At 44.7% G+C, this 27,872-nt stretch overlaps 1 protein-coding gene across 1 annotated transcript in view; it reads left to right on the forward strand.

Moving 5' to 3' along the window:
* lamc1 (laminin, gamma 1) overlaps positions 1 to 27,872 on the forward strand; it is a 47,014-nt gene that overhangs the window by 3,830 nt on the left and 15,312 nt on the right. The window contains exons 2-7 of the mRNA XM_084458369.1: positions 19,651 to 19,955; positions 22,611 to 22,741; positions 24,357 to 24,532; positions 25,437 to 25,625; positions 26,551 to 26,668; positions 27,562 to 27,660. Coding sequence (XP_084314495.1) covers positions 19,651 to 19,955; positions 22,611 to 22,741; positions 24,357 to 24,532; positions 25,437 to 25,625; positions 26,551 to 26,668; positions 27,562 to 27,660 — 1,018 coding nt within the window. The remainder of the gene's footprint in view (positions 1 to 19,650; positions 19,956 to 22,610; positions 22,742 to 24,356; positions 24,533 to 25,436; positions 25,626 to 26,550; positions 26,669 to 27,561; positions 27,661 to 27,872) is intronic.

Genomic DNA, 27,872 nt, shown 5'->3' on the forward strand with positions numbered 1-27,872 from the left:
TTGGTATTGAAGTGAGTAACTGATCCTGCTCTGCCTCCTTAGATTGTCAGTCTAAATACAGCTGTTTTCACATGTGAGTGGAGGAGGGGTCCACGTGACACTGGTCCATATGTTGGGCTACTTCACCACAGTGAAGAATCGCATGCATTCTTGCAGTGTACTTTTCTCTCTTTTTGTAAAACTAGACCCAGGGTTTATTATTGATGGTATGTCCACGAGCATCAAGATGGTGAAATTCTACTCTTGACAATTCCTGCCACAAGGCTTTGTTGAGCAAACCTTATCTGAAAAAAAGTGCATAGGGACTGGTTCTCTGTTTGGGCAGGGTATTATAGTGTCCCATATAAGCCATGAAAAAGGATTAGGTCTTTTTTTTGCCATTTTGCTTTCTCTGTACATCATTTTTAAGCCAGACACTTTTTATAAAATCAATGGCTGCAGTGGCTTGGGAGACACAACTTCAGGAAGTCTGCCTTTGATGTTTTGGGACTCTCCCTTGCTGTCTAGGAAGCGGATATTGGGATCTTAGCCAGGCTTGGGTCTACACTGAGCTATAAGCCCTAGCTATAAGCACAATTGTTAGGTGTGCATTGCTTTGTTTGGTCTATTGCAGATTCAGTTAATGGTGGTGAAGTCTAAAGACTGGGTTGTAGAAGCTGTCTAAAAGGAACCGGTTTTAAGAATCGTCTATCTACAAATCTGCTTCAGTGTTCCACCGGTAGAGAGAATTAAACAAGACAGACGGATTCAAGAGGGACAGATTCCAGACTGAAACTTCCCTTTTCTGCCTGGCCACACATGATCTCTTCCTGTGGAACAACAAGGCAATTTTTTCACTTTGTTGTGACATTCCCACCTTTGTACAGAGAAGCAGTGCACAAGTTTTAGTGGCTCAGCACTCAAAAGTATCTAACTGTCTGCCCTAGTTTCTCATTCACTTTCCATGGATGAAAATCTTTTACATTAACAGAGGGGAGATGTTTTGTGTTAATGAAATGTGTAGGCCTACTGCTCCTCAATGTAGCCAATTGTAAACCATAACACAACCATATTGTAATGCCCCCTACACATAGTTGCTAATGGTGTGTGTCTGCCAAGACTTATTCAAACTTCTACCACAGTCTGATAAGTTCCCATCCAGCCTATTTAAAAAAAAATCTAAGATGGCAACTAGTTGGAATTCCAAGATTTGATTAGCAGTGATTGGATTCTATTCCAGCAACAGTATCTTAATACAATTGACGTGATTCTGCAATAGTCTCAGTAAATGTGTGACCCCAGCTAGGCACACTTTGTAGAATTATATTGATCTATTACTCTCTAAGAAATGTACTCGGAAGAAAGCATGTGAAGAACATGCTGCCTCTTTTGGCCGTCCATTAGCCATAATGTTCAGGAATGTTGCATTCAAGTTTGTGTTTATTATCAACACGCTTGATTCTTCTATGTAACAAACGTAAGAGTGCCCATGGCTTCGTAACCACCTCAGAGAAGCAAACTACTCTGCTCTGTTCTTCTGAGCTGATGTCAGCCAGGACTAGTCAGCCGTTAGTCAGCCAGGACTAGTCAGCCGTTAGTCAGCCAGGACTAGTCAGCCGTTAGTCAGCCAGGACTGGTCACCCGTTAGTCAGCCAGGACTAGTCACCCGTTAGTCAGCCAGGACTAGTCAGCCGTTAGTCAGCCAGGACTAGTCAGCCGTTAGTCAGCCAGGACTAGTCACCCGTTAGTCAGCCAGGACTAGTCAGCCGTTAGTCAGCCAGGACTAGTCAGCCGTTGCCAGAGGCATTATAAAGGGAAAATGCAGCCATTTCAGGAATTCCGTCTAGCAGTTCACTTTTAACTTGTAACTCTTTGAGTAAGCCCTCTCCCTCCCAATCAAAGTTCCCCCTAGTCTCTCAGACGACGTCGACGACAACAGAGTCCTATCTTTAGATCTGAGGCATGGCTGACCGCTCCCCACCACCCCTCCTGAAGTCCTACAACCTCACAAAACTCTTTTTTCTTTCTATGGGGGAGGGGCTATTCAGTAGGTGGATTAGCCTTTTTGTTTGGTCATTCCTACCCCTCTGACCATATCGTCCCCCTATCCCACCAAATCTTTCTCTTTCTTTCAGTTTATCTGTTCTTATTTAGGCCTACCTGCCTCCCTGTCCCCCTCAAAGCATTGCTTCTCTTTCACACAGTCGTCAAGATGAGACTTTCGTGGAGAGTCAAGATTAATCTTCTGATGGGGATCCTTAAAAAGCTTAACAACAGCCCATGTTTGCTGTCCATTCATCAGTGTTTACTTTGAAGTTGAAACTTAACATTCTTCCCACTCTGAGCTAATTAAAAGGCCAGTGGTATGTTTAGGGGCAGTTCTCGGCATTTTCAAATCAAAGCACCTCTGGTGCACTGTCACATGCTGTCACTGTGGTGTTGTCAGCAACCCCCACCCCCCCTGGGGCAACGTAAACGTCGCTAGATAACCCTGGTTCTCAATACTTTTTAGGAGTGTTTTGTGTCGGAGATGGCTTCCTTCAGGTTGTAGTATCAGGTTTTCATTGTCTTTGCTGACTCTGCCCAGGGGGGAGGGTTAGGGAATCATGGCAGGCAAGTGATATGTCATTACTAGGTGTGAAACCATTCATCCATTCAAATCTATACACCAGTCCAGCTGTTTTATGATATGACTGCACTGATTCTCCCATCCGGCCCATATTTATTAGAGAACTGGTCAAATATCAATCTGTTTGTCACAAACTGGCCCAAAAAGCGGTACAGCCATGGCAGATCAGTTTATTAAAGTGGTGGTATATTATAAATGTTCCACCCACAATACATTGGACAACTTCTTACCAAAAGATATTCTAACACATTTAACTGTTTTTTTGCTAAAATTACAGACAGCAGTACAGAGGCAAAACTACCCAACAGGCCGGTCAGACAAAATGCCGGTCTTTTTTTAAACCTTCTGGGCTCTGACACCGGACCAGACTGGTATTTAAAGGTGGTGGCAGCGTTACCGTTCCCTACTAAATCCAGTAGGCCTATCCAACTCCATACCTCTGTGTGTGACATTAGATGATGCCTGGTTAGGATCGTGTTTTCCAACGTTGGCTGCTGCTGTAGGGATGGGTATCGGGAACCGGTATTTTTTAGGTACCGGTACGTCATTGGGTCAGTACCGAAATATCAATAAGCTCATGGACAAACAGTGCTACAATCGGTATTTTAAATCCATGAAGCTGTGTTTGTTTCATAAATCAGCCATTGCGGCTGGCATCTGTCCCCTAATCATGACGAAGCTGCTGGTGACAGCTGATGACGTCGTATTGTTATTGTTTGCCTCTCTAGTAGGCCTCCTGGGGAAGTAGGCGTAATGGCGGACAGGGCAAAACGGTACTTCACCAAATCTACCAACGGTGCTAAATGCAATTTATGTAAAAAGTTAGTTGTGTCCAAAGGCGGTAACACCAGCAACCTCATGAAACACAAGTTTCACATTCGGTAAATGTGAAGCAGTGCAGCGTGTTTGAGTGCTTTAGCAAAGTGGCTAATGCTAATGCTGGTGGCTCCGATAGCAGGATTTTTAGATTACTAACGCTTTTATCATAAGGCAGTGGAGTTTAACATAGCGAAAACAGTTTTGTTTGTCTTCTGATGTTAGTAAGTGTTACTGTTAACAGTTACTGTTACTAATTGTTGTTACTGTAGGAAGGTGACCACAGCCCTTAACTCCAGTTCCCACCCCCCTTCCACAGGCACATTATCACCCTCATACCTGCTTGGCATGCAGTTGAAAAGAGAAACATCATAGCTGAGCTCGCCAATGTGTCAAAAGTAGTCATAACCAGCGACGGCTGGACAAGTATCACAGCATCACTATTACAGTGTAAGTCCACTATGTAAATGAAGGCCAACTGAAACCCATCGACCCAGGCAGTGTATGAGTCCCAAAGTGGTAGAGTAGTATCGATAAGTATCGGTATCGATAAGCAATATTGGTATCGATACCGGTATCCTAAAATCCTACCCATCCCTAGCTGTATGTGATTACCCTATATTTTCTACAGATTTGTTGAGAATGTTTTTTTTAATTGGCTTACAGGCGTCAGTGTGGTTGCGCCGTTGACTGGTACCATCTAGGTCAGAACTAAGTTGCTAAAAGTATTGCTCAAGTTCACTCAGACACAACTAACTATGGTCATAAACTATAAAAAATGCAATTGGCTACGCTAAGTTAGAGATGCTCTGATCGATCGGCTACGGATTTAAATCAGCCAATTTTCACTCCAAATGACTCAATCGGTGGTCACCAAATTGGCCGATTGTAAAAGCCGATCTTTTAAGTCTATTCTAGCTGGTGCTTGACATAGATACAAGTACAAACTTGAATGATATAAGCGAAATGTTAGAGTAGTGGGTCAGTTCAATTCAGAACGTGAAATAGGGACTCTAACCACAGCAGACGAGGGTATAAATACAGAACCATTTTCATGTAACGTAGCTTGATCTCTAGTTGATTAACGTATTATCAGCAATGTCCAACATCCATTCCAACTGTACGAGTTTTCTCCCGGAATCTCGTCCTACACCTCTTTCACACAGCCTAAATATCTTCAAAGCTGCTGCTGTTAATGAAATCTCTGAGTAGCGATAGTTGAGACATTTTTGCAGTTTAAAATTAACGGTTGCTCTTTTATTCACTTGGCATTGGTTTATTCACTTCGCATTTGTCCTAATGTTAAACTGCAAAAATGTCAAATCTCTACTCATCTTTGCAGTTTAACATTAGGACAAATGCGAAGTGAATAAACCAATGCCAAGTGAATAAAAGAGCAACCGTTAATTTTAAACTGCAAAAATGAATACGACCACGGCACCGGAAAAATGTCTAAACTAGAGAGGCTTGCACTCAGAGTGCAGACCTCCGCCCCCCCCCCAAAAATGCTCATCTCCTTCCACGCCCCCCCCTCTACCTTTCCTCCCACCACCACCTCTGTGCTCTCCTACTGGCTTTTTGAATTGGTTACTGTAGCAACCTGTAGTTTCCTCTTTATGCTTGACATCTTTTGGAATATGTAGGGGTGGGATGTCTGCCCACCTCCCTTGTTCTCTGTAAAGCGCATTGTGTTGCCTCTGGGTATGAAATGCGCTATATAAATAAAGCTTTGATTGATTGATTGATTGATCTTTCCTCCAATTTCCAAAACGTTGCTAGTTTTGTGAAGACTTCCCATTCACATTCATTAACAGCTGAGCAGTAGTGGAGGGAGGAGTGGGCTGGTTCATAGTCTGCAGACAGTAGTTTACAAGATGTACATTTGAGATGGGAGTTATACAGCCAATGACATGTTAAATCTATAGTCTACAGGGCTCTAAGCTAACATTTTTCACTAGGAGCACATGTGCTCCTAAATGAAAAAATTTAGGAGCACAGAAAGGAATTTAGGAGCACAACGAAAATTTTGAAATAACACATTTTTATTAGCAATACACACATTAGGCCTACTGCCAACAACAATAAACAATAATAACCTGCTCACCATAGGAGCTCTCATCCTCTCCCACTATACTATTCCCACACACTTCATCATGTGCATTGGTCCTAATGAAGACTATACTATTCCCACACACTTCATCATGTGCATTGGTCCTAATGAAGACTATACTATTCCCACACACTTCATCATGTGCATTGGTCCTAATGAAGACTATCTCCTACTATTCCCACACACTTCATAATATGCATTGGTCCTAATGAAGTCTATACTATTCCCACACACTTCATCATGTGCATTGGTCCTAATGAAGACTATAGCCTACTATTCCCACACACTTCATCATATGCATTGGTCCTAATGCAAACTATACGATTCCCACATACTTCATCATGTTCATTGGTCCTAATGAAGACTATGGCCCAATCCCAATACCCCCCCTTAGCCCTAGCCCATGGCCCTAGCCCTACATTTTGCGCGTTCACTCGTAGGGTAGTGTGTCCCATTCCTTTTGGCTTCTAGGGCTAGGGAGCATATCGAGGGCTAGTGGACGTTCAAACAGTCCTCCAAAACTAGGGTTTTCAGATGCTGACTTGAAACCGAGGGGTAGGTGAAAATTCACGTTTTGCGAACTTAGGCAGGGATATGAAACCGGTACCATGAAAAAACGTGGGAAGAAAGCCCAATATCTTCGCAAATAATCATTAAAAAATGGTAAAATCCGTGGAAAAGCTTAGTTTAATGTAGATGCAAAGGAACATGTTATTGGATCATTATGACACGCATTTCAGGAAAAAAAAAACTTTTTTTTACGATGTCAACGGCATTTCATTGCGTTTTGATGTGGATCCAGTAACTCACTGGTAGGCTACTATATGGTGCAATGTTGAATCTAATCGAATCAATAGAACTTTATGTAAACAACGATTTTTGAGTGACAGTTGATTCGACCCCCCCCCCCCCCCCCCGGGCCTCACCGAATTCCTCTCTCCTTGGTTCCACTTTGCCGGGCAAAATACGATTGAATGGGCTTCATTTTCTTCATTTTGTTAACGTTACTGGCAGGGGCATTCGGCGTCTGCACAGTCGTTTTTGAGTGAGGGCAGCTGAGCTGTCATCACGAGAGTTCTGCGCGTTGCAGGTTGCAGTCGTGGGACTTTTATTTAAAAAATAAAATTAAAAAGTTGTGGGACTTGTAGTTTTGTATAGGGGTGCGCAAAACTTTGACTCTGAAAGTGTCTGCAGTTTACTTTGAATGCTTGAAGTTTACATTGTCGTTTAAATGCAAGTTGAGACACTAGTCTATATTACAGGTGTCACTGTGTTGCTTGGCAGTATTGCCTTTACGCTCACTTGCCCATGCTGGGTTCGATCTTGGCTCCTCTGACTAGCCAAGACAAGTGTTCATACTGAGGAGTGAGTTTAACTAATTCAATTCGGGTTTGATGTTGCTTCCTCTCAGTGGCCAACACACGTCACCACTTCTCATAAACACGGCTTCAGTCAGCTATGCCACTGAAAAGGTTTGATGGTGTGGGTGGGCGGTATTTGTAATGAGTGAGTTGAATCAATTCAACTGGGTTCATGGATGTATCCAATCATGGATGTACTATAAGAAGTAGATAAGGCATGCAAAGATGGCGGCCCATTCAATCCAATGAAAGTTGCTCAGTGACGCATGAAGCAAGCCCCGATGGCCAGGAACAGCCAGTTTTTGGCGTAGTGGCCAAGCTCGGTATTGCAAGTGGCGCCAAGAACCTGAAACCTATGAGGAAACTGAAACCTAAATCCCCCACTACACTGAAGTTACAGTAATATGGGTACTGTAGAGACACCTATGAATGAATCATGATCAAAATGTAACGGTGAGTTCCTTGGCCCATGCTGCACCCCTCCACCGAGTTTCATGCATATCGGGCCGGTAGTTTTTGTTTAATCCTGACCGCATGCAGACAGACACACACACACAGACGGAGGCGAAAACATTACCTTATGCCCTGCGGGGCTTTGCCCCTGGGGTGGAGGTAAAAATCTTTAAAAATCTATTCAAAAAAATCCTGTTGCTCTTTTATTCATTTGGCATTGGTTTGATACACTGTATATTAAAGTTGATTGATTGATTGATATTTGATATACTGAATAATATTTGGGGGGCCTATTCATGAGTTAATGAGTAATTAATAATGGGCAACCTTAATCTAAATGTATGCTAGCAGACAGTGTCATCATATCGGTACAATAATATGGACAAGGCCATTCTAGTCTTTATTTTTTTTATAAATCTGTGTCGGTATCGGCTGATCCTTAGGAAAATAGTCGGTGATCGGTATCAGCCCCAAAAATCCATATGGGAGCGTCCCTGCGCTACGTCATGTACATGGTCTGTACAGTGAAGTGGAAAACGTCTACTGTGCTACTCTGGAACCTCTATATCATACCCAGCCCATTGTTCTGAGAAATGTATACCGCAACTGTACGCTGCTGAAGTGAAAGGTGCAGTGATGGAGGCCTTGTCACACGCAGAACGAGTGGCCATTGGCCACTTAATATAAACATATTTCTTTATATTAGTTTTTCTAAATGTATTTCTTAACACCTTGAAGTGAACCGAGTCAAATCGTATGGCATTTAATTGACTTGCTGAATAGAATCAAATCATTTCAAATCATTTTTCTGAACATATTTTTCTGTGTTGCCCCTGCAATAGCTTCTGCTTGCAAGAACAAGGTATTTTGCAGAGAGCAAGTGGAACAAGTGATACTAATTGGTACCCTAGGGAGCACAGCACCACTAATGTAGACCTCATAAGCTCATTATTACCCTCTTGGACCTCTCAAGACCTATAGCAGGGATTATTATTACAGTGTTTATATTCCCGTTGACGCAATTTCTTCGATTTGAACTCAAATTACTGTAGCAATGTTCTGAAAAATAGTGAAACAAGCCTAGTTGTACTTGTTGATATACGGCCCGTGCTAGCACATGTTGGCAGCAGAGGCAGAGTGGTATGCTTTGGTCATGATTATAGGGTTTCCTTTGCTGAAATTCATGAATTAGATGTTTTCACTACTGGTTGTACTGGGTTACAGAATGTCCTGAAATTGTAACCGGGATGACATGTCTGTGTTCTTGCATGTAGTCTGAAAAAACAGGCTCATGGAAACAACTTATGGAAACAACAGAGTTTTTGACATCTGGATTATTCCTAATAACTCCACATACTGCCGCTGGCTATTCAGGAACTTCCTGGAGCAGGCGATGAAGTAATTGGGACAATTTATACAAGACATTGCAAAGTTGTGGCTCATGTTTGCCCACCTAGCGAACTGAATGCAACAACTGTAATTACCAATGCACTTCTACAAGCTGTCTTGAAACAGTTGTGTGTTGCTACTTACCAGGCAAGCTGACATTGGCCTGTAATAGCATTGGTATATTGGTGTCCCCCAAGAGCAACTCTTTGAGCTGGTATCCCAGAATCATACTGTAGATATAAAACATTTTCAATGGAGAATCTCTATTTGATTTAGTAGAGGATTTTCCTTAATCCATGTCTTGGAACATGGCTGTTGAAGGGAGTCAAGTTAATTTCAAAGTACGTTTTTCTATGTCTGCTTTTGGATGTGCCTTATCAGACCCATAAATATTCTGAATTTCGAATAATGTTTATGTGAAATATAGTGTTACAGTTGGCTTCAGAATAATGATTGATGTGGGCATGCTGCGTTTTCATCTCTTTGATTTGGGTAGCCTAAACGCAGGAGCAAAAATCTAGCTTTTCCATCAGGTTATGCAACTGCTCCCATCACAAAAGCACAGACAGCAGCTAAGAAGATTGTGAAAGATAGAAATCCAGTGTTCATATGGGATAATGTAAAGAATCGCAAGAATGTTTTAGCCTATAGCTCGGCCTATCTATTGAACTAGTGCATTTGTTTTGACAACATTTTCATATTTGTTTTTCAGGCTTTTTTCTCGACAAATGAGAATCCTCTTTTTTACTCACCACATGCTGGTTCAGACTAAACAATTCCAAATTCAAAAGATGCAGAGATGGAATCTTCAAGCTAAAAAGTCACCAAGTTCATCTGCTTTTAATGGGGGTAGGCTTGAAACCTTTGATTTGTCTAGTAGGGACAAATGTCTCCTTGTTAGCCTATCTCTTGAATAGGAAGACTTGAAAAGCAGTACAATTCTGTTTTATAATGAAATGTTTCACTTTGAGTCTTTTTAGATGACTTGTGATCATAGACCGATTTGTTTTCTTGGGGTGACTCCTTTATCTCAGAGGCTGAAAGCAGGATTTTCTTTTAGGATGTTTTAACGACTTTTAAACAAGGGACAGGAACCTTATTCTCACTTGGTTTTCTTGATGAATAAATTCAGTGTAGTTGTATGCTGAATGATTGTAGTTGTGTGTGCCACTTATAACTAAAAACCTTGTTTGGCTCCCCAAATGTTCATCAGTCCATGTGAAGTTCTATCACACCAGGACCTGACCCTGGGCTGAAAACCAGAGGTCTGTCCCATAGCCAAAGCCAGTCATATTTCACTATTTCTATACCTGGAGAGCTGCTTAGTGTGCTCATTTCGTCAGACATTGACTTATCTTGACGCCAAAGAAAAATCGACCTGGCAGATGTCAATTTGACTTTTAGTATTGACTCAAGATAAGTAGCGGGGGACAGAGCTGAAGCCTACTGTGAACGCTACTGTGTAGTCTACTTGTCTTCCTCTCCACAGACTGTGAACTGACATAGCTAACCGCTTCTGCCCTGCCAAAACCTTAAAGCTGTGGGAAACGGCTTGACAGACTTGGCCCAGAGAACCCTTTGACCTCCAAACAAACCAATAGGAAGTGTACTCAGGCTGCATGTGGGGGCTACGTCTTTGTCTACATTGAGAAATGGTGATTTGCTGTGCCCAGGAAATGATTAAATGCCTTAGGGAGAGGATTTTCTATTATTATAGACAGTGTGCGTCTGTGAAAGAAGAGAGATGCATTACACAGGCATGCAGACGCTTGCTGGGTAATTTTAGCCTGTTCTGAGTGTGGAATGATCCCCTTGTGGTTGGGGAAAGAAGGGTAAAAAGGGACTTGTTTCAAAGCACTGCACACCGTAGTAAACAGATAATTATGGGGAGTTTGTCAGACATGTGAACCGATTTATACACATGCGTTGAAATCTGATAGTCAGACTCTTTATTCATCTTTTCCAGCTGCATTTGATAATTGCATAGGTGATGGGGGATGTGAGATGATAAGGAAGACCTTTCTTCCTCACAATTTCCTTGACTTTCGGTATTGAAGTATTTTGTTTATAGAACAGCACCTTTATTACAAAAGACTAAATCACAACTTCAAACCACGATGGAGTTAACGTCTACAGTGTCGCTGCCACTGCTACTACTCATGTATTTTATAGAAAATTGAATTGTAATATTGATAATTGACCTACATAAAGCAGGCGTGGACGTCATGGATAGGACTGTGAAGGTGCTGAGCGGCGACCCTCACTCTGGGGTGAGGATGGTTCTCCAGGATCCCTCACTCTGGGGTGAGGATGGTTCTCCAGGATCCCTCAGGCCCTCCCTGGGAGTAGAATGCTATTTGAGGAGGAGGGCCGGACATGAGGCTTGGCGTGACTTCAGTAACTGTTTATGCAGCTGTTACATGTCTGACATCCATGCTAAAACATGCGTCCGGATATACTCACTTTAATAGAGGACAGTTAGAAGTAGTTTGTTCATTTTTAATTGACATGACATTTTTTTTATGTTTTCCAAGTTGTGTCTTTAGACCACATCTCGTCAAAGTTTTAAATAAGTCTAATGTTGTGTATTATTCACTGTCAAAATGTTTTAGATATTTAGAAAGGTTATGACTTTTAAATCCCCAGGCAGTGTCTGCAGCACGAACCCAGGAAGTGTCGTGTAGAGCAGTCATTGCTATGACTGGGCGTGAGCCATCTGACTAATATGCTGAATTTCCATATATTTCTCCTCCAGGGGCTGTGAATTACCCATTTCATTATAGTTTCTCGAATGACCTGGGCGACATTATCAGCCAAGACAGTTCAGAGAATAGCTGTGAGGACAATTGAAAGGCATTGAGCAAATTGTGCCTGCTGAGTGGTGCTAAGGTCTTTTGTATCATTTAGCCGGGGGGGGAAACGAGGCTGTTTCGTTTGTTCCTGTGTCTTGTGTTGTAACACCTATAGACTGGGTGGCTGCAACCTTGGTGGCCTGAGCAATTAAAGCCACACAGGACGGTGTTTTGTGACCTACACATCTACATCAGGGACAATTGACCAGATGACTGGGCTGCCCCTGCTTACTTGTCAGTTATCTAGAACAAAAAAAAAGACTGGGGTGAAACTTGGATTTTGTTTTTGTTCCCTTTTGTTTAGAACTAATGTTTTTCATAAGAATACAGATGGCTTATTTGATTCAACTTTATCATGTTTTTCCGTTGTTCTTGTTGTTCTTGTTACTCTTAACCCGATGCAGCTTGATTCCTGATACCTTTTATTTAGCTTAGCCTTTCACTTGCTATAATGTATCTTGTCAACTCTAGAATTCACTCTGGTTGGTGACCAAAGGGTGTTGTGCAAGACAGCTGAGGGACAATTGTAGCCTTGCCAGGAGAGCTAGTCGTTTTTGTTTTTTTCACACTGGTAACTAGGCAATGAAATCCCGCCCAAAGCCCTGAATGAATAATGACGGGTCAGCGTCTTCAACCATTAAAGGCAATCATTACCACCCGGCCTTCATCCCTTCCTGCGCGTCCTCCGTTGCCCTGCTTAATTGGAGACCCCCCAGATGAGTCGAGAGCCCTCCCTCTACCCCCCGGGGTACCACTTCACTCCAAATTCTCACTCCAACAGTGGCTCACAACCACTTGTCTACCGTCTACTGCGAGGATGTGTTCGATCTAACCTCCAATCTGTGCCTGCAGGCCCCTCCTGTGTGGATCACTAACGCAGCAGGAGACCTGAGCTGATAGGACCAGCATTTTTCCATGGGAAGAATTGTTAGTAGAGCGTAGACTTTTTTTTGCTACATGCAAATGGATTTTAAGATTTGGTATTTCAGAAAGTTGCCTATATCCCAGAGTAAGATACAGGTCTGTACTCTTGTCGGTTCTTGAAAGGGTTTTGTGAACATTTACCACAAGAAGGTTATTAGGGCAAATATGAAACCTGTAGAACCTAGTTATACATTTACAAATGTTAATATGTAACAGTCAGGTATTCACAGATCTGTAGCAAGAAGTTCAACAGATTATCAGCCTGGAGCACATTGAGAAGAAATGTTCACTTCTTATCCCTGGTCAAAGAGACCTTATTCCCCATTAACTTTATGATTAAAGAAACAAATGGAATTGGTTTATGCAGGAGCCACAAAACATTAGTTAATTCACTGCCAACACATTTAAATGTTTAGAAGACGCTAAGGGTTTAGCCCCAGTTCTATCTGTTGTTTCTAAGAAGCAGGAAAGCAGCTGTTAATAGTCAGGCTCTCTCTGAACCACTGGACCCGCCGGAAACCGTTTATTTTCGAGATCTACCAGGGAGGGGGTCTTTACACCCACCTGACAGTTCTCATCGGGGCAGTTAGTAACAGGCTATCTGCCCTTCAGATGATAAACTCCAACACATTCCTCACATTCCTCACTTGTAATGTGTCCTCCCCCACCCTTTCCAAATAAAACTCCCAATCTGTTGAGCTTTTTATCTTGAGAGGTACGCGCTTATCAAACACCGATCCAGCACCTGTTTAATAAAGAAAACGCCTTGCTGGGTTTCATGGACAGTAGCCACTGAATATTGCCACTCTTTAAATTTTGAAAGTTCTTGGATGCAAGACATTAGTTCTGTAGATGCAGTCTGCAGTACTCTTGTTTCCAGGTCTTTTGTTGAAGTTGATTTCGTAGATTCATGGGGTGTGCGCTCGACAGTAAAGATATGGTGTAAAGGAAGGCAAGCAGCTGGAATCCATGTTCTCCAAAAATACGGGGCCATTACTTAGCGTTTGAGCCTAAATGTCTTTTAAATATATGTTTGGAGTATGACTTTTGCACTGATTTGATGTACAGGTTACCGAGATTTTATCTAGGGCGTTAATGGCGGCGTTAAATATGATGTATTTCCGAAGTTCTAGCCTGTGTCCGGGGTAATGCTTGCATAGCTCTGGCTTGATCCCCATGTCTGGCCATGCATTGGAGCTGCGTGTGGGAGTGCTGCGTTAAACAGATGTTCTGCATATCTCCCCAGCAGATGGGAGAAATTTGTGTACAGGAAAAAAAAAAAATCTGGTCATGCCCACACGTTAAAAGTCAAAGCGGTCATTGTTCGTCTCGCAAGCGAAGAATGCGATGAGGTCATGGGAGGAAATTTAATTGGACCATGCTGTTATTTGGGGGCTTCCCTTGGACATTAACCCCACACACCACAACAGCGGTAATCCGTCAGCCCCCAGATCCTCCCAGCGTTCCCCCTCAGGCGGCGCTCAGCCGGGCGCAAGACGCCCAAACCACACAGTCAGGGAACCAGGAGGCGGCAGGTAGTGCTGTGACCTGCAATATCAGAGTATTAGCTCTCAAAATCCTAAAAAATGATTGAAATCATCAATGTGACATTCATAACAAGCTATATGCTTTCATAATCAGACTTCACAGCCACTCCTGCAGGGATTGGAGCACTGATGTCAGAGCTTGAATGAGAGGGTTAGTGGACTGATAGTGCCTTCCCCCTCGAAAACACAAGGCAGGCAGCATTTTCTTGTCTGATGTCTCGTTGCTTTAACAGACAGTCCTGAGGCAGAGACATGCCCTGGAGCTGTCAGTATTGTGAGTTTATGCCTTTGTTGTGATATCAATGAAACTTTACTCCACACCCAATCACCAATCAGCAGCTCTATCACCTCTATTATCTCAGAGACAACTGAAAGGTGTGCTGAAAGGCTCAAATAGCCAACAGCTAAACACACCGCCTTTGTCTAAGCCAAGGATGTCAACATTCAACGGAATGCATAGAACTGCTGTTGTCTTAAGCTGTGTTCTAGCCTAGCCTATGTTATAGTCAATCTTTAAAATGGACACTTTAGAGAAAAAAAAATACACAGCTCAAAGAAATTAAAGGAACACTTATATCATCAATCATCATCACGGACCTCGATGAAAGAAATATTCAAGCTGAACATCTTTATTGATTACATTGTGTAAATCGTCAAGAACAAAATGGCGTCAATGGAAACCAAAATTATTAACCCATTGAGGGCTGGATGGGATGATTAAATGTTCCCTTAATTTTTTTGAGCAGGTTATTAGGCTGGATTTTAAAATTGCCACAATAGATGCTGATGATACTGTTATAAGATTAAAACATTTAACTTGTCAGAATGTTGTAGGTGAAGGAGTATATTTAAGAGGTCTTTATCAGAAAATATGCTGTAAAGGGTTAGGCTTAGGGTTAAGGTTAGTGTTAGGGTTGGGTTAGGGTTTGACCGGTCTCTGCGTTGATGGGAACTAGCCACTACCATTCCAACAGTCAGCAGAGCCTCCAGGAAGGCCAGCCCTGTTGGCAATTGAGACACACTGGGAGTCTAGAGGGTGAACTCATGGTTGAGTATGAGTGTCTTCCTGGGAATATCTGTTCTCAAAGATGGCCCATATGTTAGAATAGATTTATGACAATGTCTTCTGGAAAAGTTTGCATCTGTTTCTCTTCATCTCTTCACAGCTAATCAGGATAGACATGTTCTCATGTGATCAACAGGCCATGATCTCAACTTAAATACCTCAGCCTTTGAAAACGTTGTAGACTGAGAGCAAACTGTCAAAGTCGTACCAGCAGCTCCCTCCCGACCCCCTGGAATGTCCCTCTCTTGTCTTTTACGGAGAGATTCAGGTCTGCTGGTTGAATAACTTTGGTCCTGTGAGGTTTGTCTCCTTACAAGTCCAAGCTTGCTGTGTTAACACTCAACTCATGTTCTAATGACAGGTTAGGACGGTAGGAAACGACTCTGTGTGGTGTGTGTCAGAATGTTTGAGAATGTAATGTGAATTTCAGTGCGTTCTTCAGAGTGAGTTGTGTTCTACAATATTTTCGCACAAGTCTGGCTGTCTTATTATCAAGGAAGCATTGTGTCATCTCGTGGCTGGACCTGACACTTTAACCTCACTCACACATACAAGCTTCCCCATGAAATGCTAGGGAATAGACCTGTTAAGGGGCATGTATGAACGGGATTTCACTGGAAATCTGCACAGCCAAGTCCAGTTTCCTGTGTCAAGGCCTAGTATAATTCTTTGGAAACTGGGATGGCAGTGGCATCGATAGGTCTGTCTGGCGAAAGACACAAAAGACTTGGGATTTCAGGTGCCACTGGAAGTTCCAAAATTCACCCAAAGGAAATATTATATTTTGATCATTTTAACATGAGCGAAATAGGCTGTCTTCAACCAAAAGAAATCTTGGTCAACTGACAGACATCATTTTTTCCTGACATGATTTTGGTTGGTATGGGCAGCATTTTTCCCCCTCTCAGGCCAACATTTACGAAATTAGGCTGATTATTCAGTGACTACTGTAACTTTGTTATTCAGCATAAGTTATTCATTATGGTATTTTATTAGGATATATTAATTTAGTATTTTTTATGTAGGCCTAGGCCCAGTATACAGTAGGCTGCTTCAGCTCCGATCTAGAATGTACGTCTACCCTGGAAATGAAACCTTCCATTTTCAAGCTGATCCATCAATTCAAAGGATTTAAATGTAATTTCATGCAATGCCATTACATCATTTAATTTGATCATAACCATCTTTATTGTGGGCCTATATTAATAATAAAAATAAAACACATGTAGGCCTATGACATGTACCTGATGCACATTCATTCCTCCATACTGCAAAATGTAGCCTTGGTCTTGATCTTATTAAGCAACAAGAACAACATACGATTAAAAAAGATTAAAACAACAATAAATATTTTCAACTTACGAATAATACTAGCCTACGGCTCATCTGGGCTTCTGTTGTGTCGGCTATTAAAATAAATTGCACAATTTGATTCTGATTCATGGGTCTGTCATTCTGGTTGAAGGGCAAGCTAGAACAATTCTAATGGGCCATATCTATAAAACTTCACCAGTCCTGTTCTACTTCTGTTCTCTGTAGACAGCTTATAGGATTTTTAGCTTCTCAGTACAGTTCAACAATAAGTTTCAAGAACATAATTCAAAGGAGACATTGCAGAAGTCAAGAATCACCATCAGTGATACAGTACTCCCAGGAACGACCCTGAGAAGAGAATATGACTAAAGCAATGTGCTGATATAATAAGACATCACTGGTTAGCCAGTTAAGAGTTCCTAGATGCAGTTAAGAGTTCCTAGATGCGGTTAAGAGTTCCTAGATGCAGTCAATGCTCAGTGCATGTCTTCTCCAGTCTTAAAATAAAGCCGTATATTATAATCAATTAGTGTGTGATCTACTTCATATTATCTGCTGTCATATTCTACTACCACTCGAACACCACCTTGTACTAGCCTATATGTTTACTATATTTCTCTTGTTTATTATTATTATATTATGTATATTATATATACTATTTTTTTCTGCTTCTTTTGTGTTCAGTACCTTTCTATGCTGCTGTAACCCCCGAATCCGTCTTTCTCTCTATACTCTCTGTATTCCCTCCAACTTGGGAGTGGAGTGTTTCTCTGCCTCCCTCGTCAGCCCTCCCCTTGACCGGCGTCACTCTGCCGAGCGGAAGCACATTCCAGCCGGTTCACTCCGAGCTCCCCTCCCCCACCACCACCACCACCACCATGTCAGAGCTGCGCTCAACTAGAACATGCTTGAGGAGTGGGCAGGTGCACACACGGTTGAACCCCCTTCCAAACTTCTCTGCTGTCACTCAAAGGAGGGGGTTTTCATTTCAAACCTGGGCTGGGCCCCCCCTGAGAAGTGTTTCAAAGGGTCAGTGCCATACAATGGTGGATATTAAGCAGCTTTGACCAATACCAGATAATTGAGTATTATCCTAGTAGCTTAACATTTGTCCAAACTTCTTATATTTCGATGTTTATTGCTGGCTAGTCACGGATTTCTCTTAGTTTGTCGGTTGGCCTGGTTATTTAGTCGAAAATGTGACGGTTAAACCCAGCATCCATTAGTGTGTGAAAGAAATGCTCGTATGCCGATGGTTAACGGACTTGTCTTTGGCTTATAACGGACCACGAGGTCCCCACAGCCCAGCCTTTGTTTGCGCTCTCAACTGTAAAATTCTTCTGCTTATCAATACAGTTATTGTTCTATAAGAGAGCCAGAATTCCTCTTGGCGTTATGCACTGGTCAGTAAAAAACTGGTTAAACCCAAACTTCACCGCCATTTATGAAACTCAAATAAAGACACTTTTAGGCCCTTACGGGTTAGTCTTGTGTATAGGCCTAATCCCAAATGTGACATTTAAATGAAACTGACAATTGCAAATTAGGTTCTTAAATCGTCAGTTAACCTACTTTGAGCATTGTTGACCTGTAAACTGCTAAAGTACTTAGAGCGGTAATCAGTTGTGGAACTGCTCGCCTAATTCACATCAACACTGACGACGTGGCTTAGACTTATTCACCGGTTTGTTTGTGTGAGCTGCCAGGTGTGGTCATTTCAGTTTTGCAGTTTTCAGTTGCTAGTTTTCACTCCCATATCGCGGGACCTTGGTTGTCACCGAGTTATTATTCCTGTTCATTATAAACTGAACTGCTCAAAATCATAGGAATTCACACCCAGAGGTCGACCCACAAAGACAGTTATTTAGATCTGCATTGCGTTTAAAGAAAGAAACCTTCCCATGTCCATGTTCAACACCAACTGCCACCATTTCAGCCCCTTGTTATGTGGTTACCAGCACTGTGGGTGAATTGCCCAGAGCCCCAGTCCAGGGGCCACCTGTACTCGGCGCTGAAGCGTCCTTTGTCTGCTGTGAGGGTCCCTGCGTGCTGGACGACCAGGGCCCTTTGTTGTTTGCTCCTCTGCTTTACCACTTCACTGCTGCGCCAACAGATGCTGTTTGTCTTGTTTGCGAGGATGCGGGGGCGGTTTTAGAAATGAGACGTCAATGACAGAGTCTGTTCCCAGTGTGTGACATTTGCTTCTCTGCTTCTAAAGAGACGTCCTGTTCACAGAATGATGCATTCAAATTCAAACTTTTGATGGAAGTGGCTAGTGGAAAATATGAGCAAATTACGAGAAGCCTATAGGTTTGCAATTGGTTTTAACTGAAGTTCTTGTAAGGATCATGAAATTCTTTATGCGAGTTGGATTTTCTGATGATTCTAATCATTCTAGTCTTTATCTAAGACTTTATCTAGTACTCCCTTTTGAATTAATTCCAAAGTCAGCTCACACCCTGCTATAAAGCATATTGGTTCAAGTCAGCCTTGACCCACAAAGCTAGCCGGGTGAACAGAGGTCTCTCAAAAGTCAGCAGGTTCATTGTCATGGTGGCAGCAACAACAACACACACAGACTCGAGAGGAAATTGATTTGTTTACAAATGATTCATTGTTTCCTGTACTATTGCTCCCTTCTGTGGTTGACACACCAATATTATCAGTCAGCTCCATGACTTCACCTATATTTGCACTCGCCACAATGCTCCCCTGTATAGGCCCCTCTTCGGCAGATCTGTTTGGAGAGCAAATCCTTTGCTTAAGCAAACAACTATACCCCCCGTCGCCTTGTTGAAAGATGGTGTCATTTCTTCGCACAGAATGAATGACGTCTCCCCATAACATTTCTCCCAGTTCCTGCAGATAGTCTGGTCTGCCGCTCCAAGCCTGCTCAGACATGACAAATATGCTCTCCAACGGCCTCTAGTCTTACCGACAGACACCCGAGACCTTCCAGAACCCTCTTTTATTTAGACTAAAATTGCTAGTCTTCATCTAAACAAAAAAGGACATGTAAATAGTCTAAATAGACAGTAGTGTTTAAGGCTTCATGCTGCATCTTTATTAGCCGAGTCTAATAAGAGGTTGTGAACATAACCCTGTTTGAGTTATGGTGCTGTCATTGTTTACCTTAAAAGAGATTCAGCCTGTCGCACCCTGCGTGAAATATCTCTTCTCTTTTCCTCCCCCCTTCTCTCTCCCCCCCAGGCAAGGCCTTCGACATCACCTACGTCCGCCTCAAGTTCCACACCAGCCGCCCAGAGAGCTTCGCCATCTACAAGCGCAGCAGCGAGACCGGCCCCTGGCAGCCCTACCAGTACTACAGCGGCTCCTGCGAGAAGACCTACCAGAAGAACAACCGCGGCTTCATCCGCACGGGCGAGGACGAGCAGCAGGCCCAGTGCACGGACGAGTTCAGCGACATCTCGCCCCTCACCGGCGGCAACGTGGCCTTCTCCACCCTGGAGGGACGACCAAGCGCCTACAACTTCGACAACAGCCCCACGCTCCAGGTCACTGTGTTCTGTTTCTTCATCTCATCTCCAGATGTTTGACATCCATCTCCCTGTAGAACTCTTTATTTTCTACTCGTCTGCGTTTTTCGGGCGGCGGCGGGGGTTTGTAGTTTTGCAACCGCCTTGCACAATGCGCCGCCTCATGTTTTCACAGGGATGTTTTATTTATTCGGGAAACTCCACACGGAGCACCGGCCCGTCGTAGTTCATTTTCCTATCGGTAGCTTTGCCGCAATCAGCGATGTGAATGAGTGGGATAGAGTACTGATAAAGCGCTCCGCCGACTTGAGCTGTTTTGGCACGGCGGGCGGCTCTTGGCAGGCCGGCGCTGGGGAAGGGAGTCGCTGGAGTCCAGGTGGGAAAGTGTGAGAGCTTGACCAGCGCCAAGTGTTGCAACATGTTGCTAGGAGACGCCCCCAGATTTCCCACTACAGCACTGATTGAGTTTGGCTCGACGGAGACGCAGCTGGAGATGTTCTCTCTCTCTACTCTCTCTCTCTCTCTCTCTCTCTCTCTCTCTCTACTCTCTCTCTCTCTCTTTCTCGCTCTCTCTCTCTCTCTCCCTCTCTATTCTCTCTCTCTCTCTACTCTCTTTCTCTCTCCCTCTCGCTCTCACTCTCTCTCTCACTCTTCTCTCTCCGTCTCTCTTGCTCTCTCCCTCCCTCTCTCTCTCTCTCTCTCTCTCTCTCCCTCTCCTCTCTCTTTCTCGCTCTCTCTACTCTCTACTCTCTACTCTCTCTCTACTCTCTCTCCCTCTCCCTCTCGCTCTCTCTCTCACTCTTCTCTCTCTGTCTCTCTTGCTCTCTCCCTCTCTCTCTCCCTCTCTCTCTTCCAATGTCTCTCTATGTCTCACTCACTCTCTCTCTCTTTCACTCACTCTCTCTGTCACACTTTCTCTTCCCATGTCTCTCTCTCTCCCTCTCTCTCTCTCTCTCTCTCTCTCTCTCTCTCTCTCTCACTGACCCTCCCTATATCTTTTTCTCACGCTGTAACTATTTCCCTTCTTTCCACACAACAACACACATTTGTAACTGACTGAATGACAGTAAGGGATTTTACAACCAGCAGAAAGATGTATTCTAAGGATTTTGATTTGCTTTTATTTTATTATATATATATATATATATATATATATATATATATATATACACACACACACACATATATTTATATATATATATATATAAATACATTTATAAAAATCCCATCGTACTCCTACAAGAGTCTTTTCTGTGTAATGCTCTACATCTAGCTAATGATCCCATTTAGCTCGGGCGCTAGTAGGTCCTTATTTGACTTTCTCATGTGGCATCCAGCTATTTATACCAAAGCCCAGGACTCTTTTAGGAATGGGTACCTTTCTCAGGCGCCAGTCGTCTGTGTTACAAGGATAGTTGTATTTGTCATCCGTCATTTGAACGACTGTGGGTGATTCGACATTCATTTCCAGAAAGCAAAAAAAAGTGAAACAAAATGTTTTAACTGCTCCATGCTGCAGTGATGACACTAACAGTGTTTTAGCCACAGGTATTTCTGAAATTCTGACTTCAAGAATCCACACGTCCCAACTTTGGCACGCCATATTGGCAAACAGAAAAATATGAATGATTGAAGCAAGCATGTGACCTAGCCTACGTGAAGTAACAGTAATTCCTACTGTCGATTGATAGGATTAATATTCAGTTGACATTGACGTTTGTGTTTAACTGATTATATAAGATAAGGATTAATGTGAGAAGTGGAAGCGGTTGGTGTTCAGCCCATGGAGGTCAGTAGGACGCGGGTTTGACCTGCTGAGACATCCGCCTCAGGCCTCAGACTGCCTGCTGTGATTCATGGTTCTATGGGTGCGTCAGTGTTCTAGCATGGCGGTTCTATGGGTGTTCTAGCCGGGTGTGCTAGTGTTCTAGCTGGGTTACTGCATTGCTGCACTAATCGGAAGTATGTATTTAGAAGTTATATTTGACCATTGCTCTGCAATGTTGATGGCAACATGGCTGCCTGTGTAAGCAATATTATACGCTACACAGGGGCACTTCTGCCCCTTACCCTAGAGTTTTAGCTTGCATTGTATGTTCAAATGTTGAATGTAAAATATATCAGTAAAAAAGGTTTTGTCAGTTTTGAAAAGTTTTGTCAGTTTGCGGTTCATAATAGTCCTGCTTTTTAAATGGTAGTAATGGATTAGTTTCCATGTTTGAGCGTATATAGAGGTGAACACTGTCCACCCACATTATTTGTCCTGTTCTTTCTGCTGATTCGTCCTTTGCTGTAATTCGAAACAAGCAAACTAAAAACTGCCATATCTTGACCAAGGAGCTGTTTCATTCTATCAGAATGTTCTAGGTTTGGTTTAGATTAGGCGGCTTTATTTATTTTTCTTTAAACAGCTGCACGACTGTCTTGGATTTCCATATTGAACCTTACAACATTTCCAAATGTAACCTTTCAACCCGATAAGAATTGTTAGCAAAAGTCAAACAAACCTATCATTGCAGTGGAATCTTGATTCCGCTCTCCCTTTTGTCAAGCAATGTTGCTATTGAGTAACTCTCTGACCGTATTTCACAGACATGTCAGCCAGGGTGTTTGTAGAACTTGCCCGAGGCATATTTTATTTTAACAGTGTGTCCATCTGTGTGGCTTTTGCAGGATTGGGTGACGGCCACAGATATCAAGGTGACTCTGAACAGACTCAACACATTCGGAGACGAGGTTTTCAACGATCCCAAGGTCCTCAAGTCGTACTACTACGCAATCTCCGACTTCGCCGTGGGAGGAAGGTGAGAGCTGCTCCCTCAGCTGATATCTCCTTCCTGCTCTGATACGGCTGTTCTCTCCATCTGGCCTTCCTCCTCCCCACAGGAGAAAAGGCCCTTGAATGGCTCTGTATGTCATGTAACATGGAGGACAGATTTTCCTTGTTTGTTTACTAATAGTCTTGTCATTTAAAGTATCAGAAAGTATGTAGTTAGTTGCTTTCTGTCTTCTTCAGTTTTACTTACTAGTAAAGTAGCACATTTGATTCCTGGAGAGGGAGAGGACTCAGTTCATCAACCACAAGGCCGGTTTTCCACCTTCCGAGTGTTTGGTTTGCTGTCCTTTAATGATTAAAGCGCAAAATTCACCCTGTTAGACTCAAGAAAAAACTGTTATTCATGAGGGTAACGTATCACCTCAAGCCACGTCAACAAACAATCTTTTTGTCTGGAGACTCGTTCAATCTTAAGTCGAATCGTCCGACTGACTTTGAGCGCGGAGGAAGCTCCTACTACATCTCCATTTTGCGTCGTGCGCTTCATTTCCTGTCCCCGCGGCCCACGGTGGGCCTAAGAGACGGATCCCGCTGAAGGAGGTCCGCCCCGGCGTTAGACAAGTGTTAAACTGCCCCCCCATTGTCGCTGCCGTGTCTTTTCACCCATAATCTGTTTGAAATGTGGAGCAGATTTCCATTACACCGCCGCATTCCTGGCATTCCTGCCTGGGAGGCCTGGATTACGCTCCCAGAGATCGGAACGGGGCGGACGCGGAGCACCACCGCGGGAGGGATGAGTCCGAGGACCACGGGCCCGGAGCCCCCCGCTCTCCTCCACCTGTCCGGCCCCTCCCAAAGCTCACCGTCCGGCGGGCAGCGCCCTCCACCCGCCCCGGCTTATAAACACGAGGGCGGCCGTTCGAACCGGCGCTGTCGGCCATGTTTTTTGGTGGATGAACAAACGGCCTATTCTTCCTAATAGGCCCCTCTAATGCCACGGTCTCGCTTCCTGTCGTCACTTTTTCCACACACCGCTGCCAAGGAACACCTGAAACAATAGCCAAAAGGTGGCTGCCATGCAAGTCCTCTCTTGTTGCACGGGGCCGCGCTCTGCAGAGGCGTCTGGGAGGAGAATGTGGCTGCCTGCCTCGCACGGGGGAGGAGTCGGCAGCGCTGAAATAACACCGCTAATTAACCAGGTCTAATGTATCTGATAACAAGCGTCTCGTTTTATTCGCTATGACAGACCTAGACACCGAATGTTCGGAGACTTTTATCATGGAGTGTGAAGGACTGTAGTCCACACGGGAATACAGGAAGCTGCTGCTGTCTCATGCTAATGCATAGGATTCATGATTGCTGTAGATCACAGCAAATTTATTCAGGCGTCTAGCTTGTATTGGAAGCATCCCAAATAAATTTGGCTTGTATACAAAGGACGAATGTTACTGAAAAGATTGCATTAAAGGTACTCAGCACCTGGACCTAGCCTCTTCAACTCACTGATAGACCGATTATGTCTGTTCACAAATAAACGGCGCCCATTCCCGTCATGGAACTGGTCCTTAAGTCAACAAGTCAGGAGGTTTTGTGATTTTTCACACAAGTAAACTAAAGAACCCCTTTTTTCCCCCCCACCTCAGGTGCAAGTGCAACGGCCACGCCAGCGAGTGTGCGGTGAACAGCCAGAGCAGCCAGCGCAAGCACGTGTGCACCTGCAAACACGACACGGAGGGCGACGACTGCGGCGTGTGCAAGCCGTTCTACAACGACCGTCCCTGGAGGAGGGCCACGGCGGAGAACCCCAACCAGTGTCTGCGTAAGTCCCCACGCGCTCCCGACACGGACCTGGGCCGGACCCGGGCCGGACCGAACCGTCTGTCCCCCGTAACCAACCGCCATACCGCCCTGGTTAAGTATCAGGTTGAGGAAAAAGGAGAAAACGCACGCTGTGGTCGTGGAGAGGTGCCGCTAACGGGTGAAATATACTAGAAAAATAAAATGAAACCGCACACTCAAGCTACTCTCAAACGTTGTCCGTCTCATTAAACCACCCGGCATCGAGAGCTTGAGTGTGCGGTTTCATTTCTTTCTCTGGTCAAGTATCTACCGGGAATCCTGGAACAGAGCTGCAAAAAGAAGCGGTCGGGTTCCAGCGTGGTCCGTTTCTCCGGTTCCACCCGATAGTGGGAACAGCAGAGCGAGGGCGTCGGAGTTCCCGTGTGTTGAGGCCTGGCCAGGCGTTCATACGATCCTGCAGATGCTTAACTAATCTGATTCCCACACAACCAGACTTCTGATTTTTCTCACACTATGTCTCCTCAGTCCTCTTAATCTGTCTCCTAAGGCCCGACTCCGCTGGTGGAACAAAAAGCCTCATGTGGAAAATGTGTTAGTGGCTCCGGGGAATGTTCACTAATCCCATCTTCCTAGTGGGCTGTGTTGACCCAGGCTCTGGGGCTTCCCACTCAGCATACATTGATCCAGTGTCGTCTTCTCAAGGGTTTATTGTTTATTGTTTATCAATCTTTATTGACCTCAATCGACGATTGTGTGAACTGTCAATTGACGATTGTGTCCCGACGAGCTAAACGCAACATGACATAGAAGCTCTGGTCCAAAAGAACAAACATACATTTGGTTTACGAAAGCATTCGGAATGCATAAACACAGTGTAAAGCAGACTTTTAACCAACCCCCCCCCCCCCCCCCCCCCACGCCAGCCTGCAACTGTAACGGCAAGAGCGCCGAGTGCTACTTCGACCCCGAGCTGTACCGCGCCACCGGCCACGGGGGGCACTGCCGCGGCTGCGCCGACAACACCGACGGGCCCAACTGCGAGCGTTGCCTGGACAACTACCACCGCGACGGCGCCGCCAGCCGCTGCCTGCCCTGCAGCTGCAGCCCCGTGGGTGAGTCAGGAACCGCATCTCCCATGAGCCCCGGCGGCCGCACGGAGCCTGTCGGGTCTGTTGTAAACGCTGTTTTCATTTCCACCGTACTTCCCACATGGTTAGTGGTGAAGCCAGGCGCAGGGCTACTTGTAGGCTAAGCAACGCGCCACAAGATGAAATTAAATATCCGTGAGAATCGAAAATAATAGTGTCATGCTATTGGGGTGAAAAGGTTTTTGATCTGGAAATGTGGGATCCATTTTGTTCTGGAGGGCACACACTTGTTACTGTTTTACTGGATTTGGCGTCAAACTGCGCATACTAATGGGTCCCAGCTGTGGTATTTCAGTATTTTGATTTTCGAAAACCCTCATCTGTGACCCTTATGTGAGAAGTCTTCGCTAATGAAAACCACCGCTGAACTCTGGTGACAAGAACCTTCTCTTCAGCTCCCATTATGAGCCATCATTCTGACTAGATTGTCCACATGTGTTTCCAATGACATGGGCTGTTAAACTGTGATTGGTTGCACGTGTTGAACGAACCGAAATGAACGAACTGAACCCGGCTTCTCTATCTCTCTCTCTCTCTCTCTCTCTCTGTCTCTCTCTCTGTCTCTCTTGTTCTCTGTCTCTCTTGTTCTCTGTCTCTCTCTCTCTGTCTCTCTCTCTGTCTCTCTGTCTCTCTCTCTCTCTCTCTCTCTCTGGCTGTCTCTATCTCTCTCTGTCTCTCTCTCTGTATCCGTATCTCTCTCTCTCTCTGTCTCTCTTGTTCTCTGTCTCTCTCTCTCTCTCTCTCTGTCTCTCTTGTTCTCTCTGTCTGTCTCTCTCTCTCTGTCTCTCTCTCTGTCTCTCTCTCTCTCTCTCTCTGGCTGTCTATCTCTCTCTGTCTCTCTCTCTGTCTCTCTCTGTATCCGTATCTCTCTCTCTCTCTCTCCCCCCAGGCTCTCTGAGTACTCAGTGTGACAGTACGGGGCGCTGCAGCTGTAAGCCGGGGGTGATGGGGGACAAGTGTGAGCGCTGCCAGCCGGGCTTCCACACCCTGACGGAGGCGGGCTGCAGGTACGGACCGGGGGTGCCCACTCTCTCTCTCTCTCTCTCTCCACCCCCCACTCTCCCTCTCTGTCTCTCTCTCCCGTCTCTCTCTCTCTCTCTCCACCCCCCACTCTCCCTCTCTGTCTCTCTCTCCCATGTCTCTCTCTCTCTCTCCACCCCCCACTCTCCCTCTCTGTCTCTCTCTCCCGTGTCTCTCTCTCTCTCTCCACCCCCACTCTCCCTCTCTGTCTCTCTCTCCCGTCTCTCTCTCTCTCTCCACCCCCCACTGACACGCTCTGTCTCTCTCTCCCCTGTCTCTCTCTCTCTGTCTCTCTCTCCCCCTCTCTGTCTTTCTGTGTCTCTCCCTCCCTGTCTCTCCCTCCCCCTGTCTCTCTCCCTCCCCCTCTCTCTCTCTATTTCTCTCTCTCTGTCTCTCTCTCCCTCCCTGTCTCTCCCCCTGTCTCTCTCCCTCTCTGTCTCTCTCTCGCTCCCTGTCTCTCTCTCTCCCTCTCTCTCTCCCTCTCTCTCTCCCTCTCCCTCCCTGTCTCTCCCTCTGTCTCTCTCCCTCCCACCCCACCTCTCATCCTTTCTCTCTCACAGATGCACTTAGCGAACTTTATTTGTTGATTTTTCCCCCCCATCACCATCCAGAGTCATTTCCACCTGATTCTAATAATCTCCTAAATGAAACAGGAAGCAGAACGATGTTCTAAATCTTCATTTGATCGCCGAGCCGTTGATCAGGGAAGGGGTTGGGGGGTCTTACTGTGTGACGGCCTGTTCTGGCTCTGCTGTCTCAGGTCTGGCTCGTGAATGGGACGCCTTATAAGTGACAGTAGCAGCCAACCTAATGAAAAAGAAGTAGCTGAGGCCATGCTGTTTATCTGAATGCCTGCCCCCCCTCCGCCCCCCTCCCCCAGACCCTGCTCCTGTAATCCTTCCGGAAGCACCCAGGAGTGTGATGTCCAGACAGGCCGATGCCAGTGCAAGGACAACGTGGAGGGCTTCAGCTGTGACAGGTCAGACCCCCGCGCTCTGCTGAAGGGATTTCATTTCACACACACACACACACACACTTTCTCGCTCTCTCTCTCTCACACACACACACACTTGGGACACACGCCACACGCACACCATAAACACACACTTCCGCAGCTGACGCAGACACGGAGTCGACGTGTAACCAAAGCACACCGTAACATGCTGTATTACGGCAGGAATGTCTTTGTCT

Source organism: Borostomias antarcticus (genome assembly GCF_949987555.1).
Source record: "Borostomias antarcticus genome assembly, chromosome: 24".
Lineage (NCBI taxonomy): Eukaryota > Metazoa > Chordata > Actinopteri > Stomiiformes > Stomiidae > Borostomias > Borostomias antarcticus.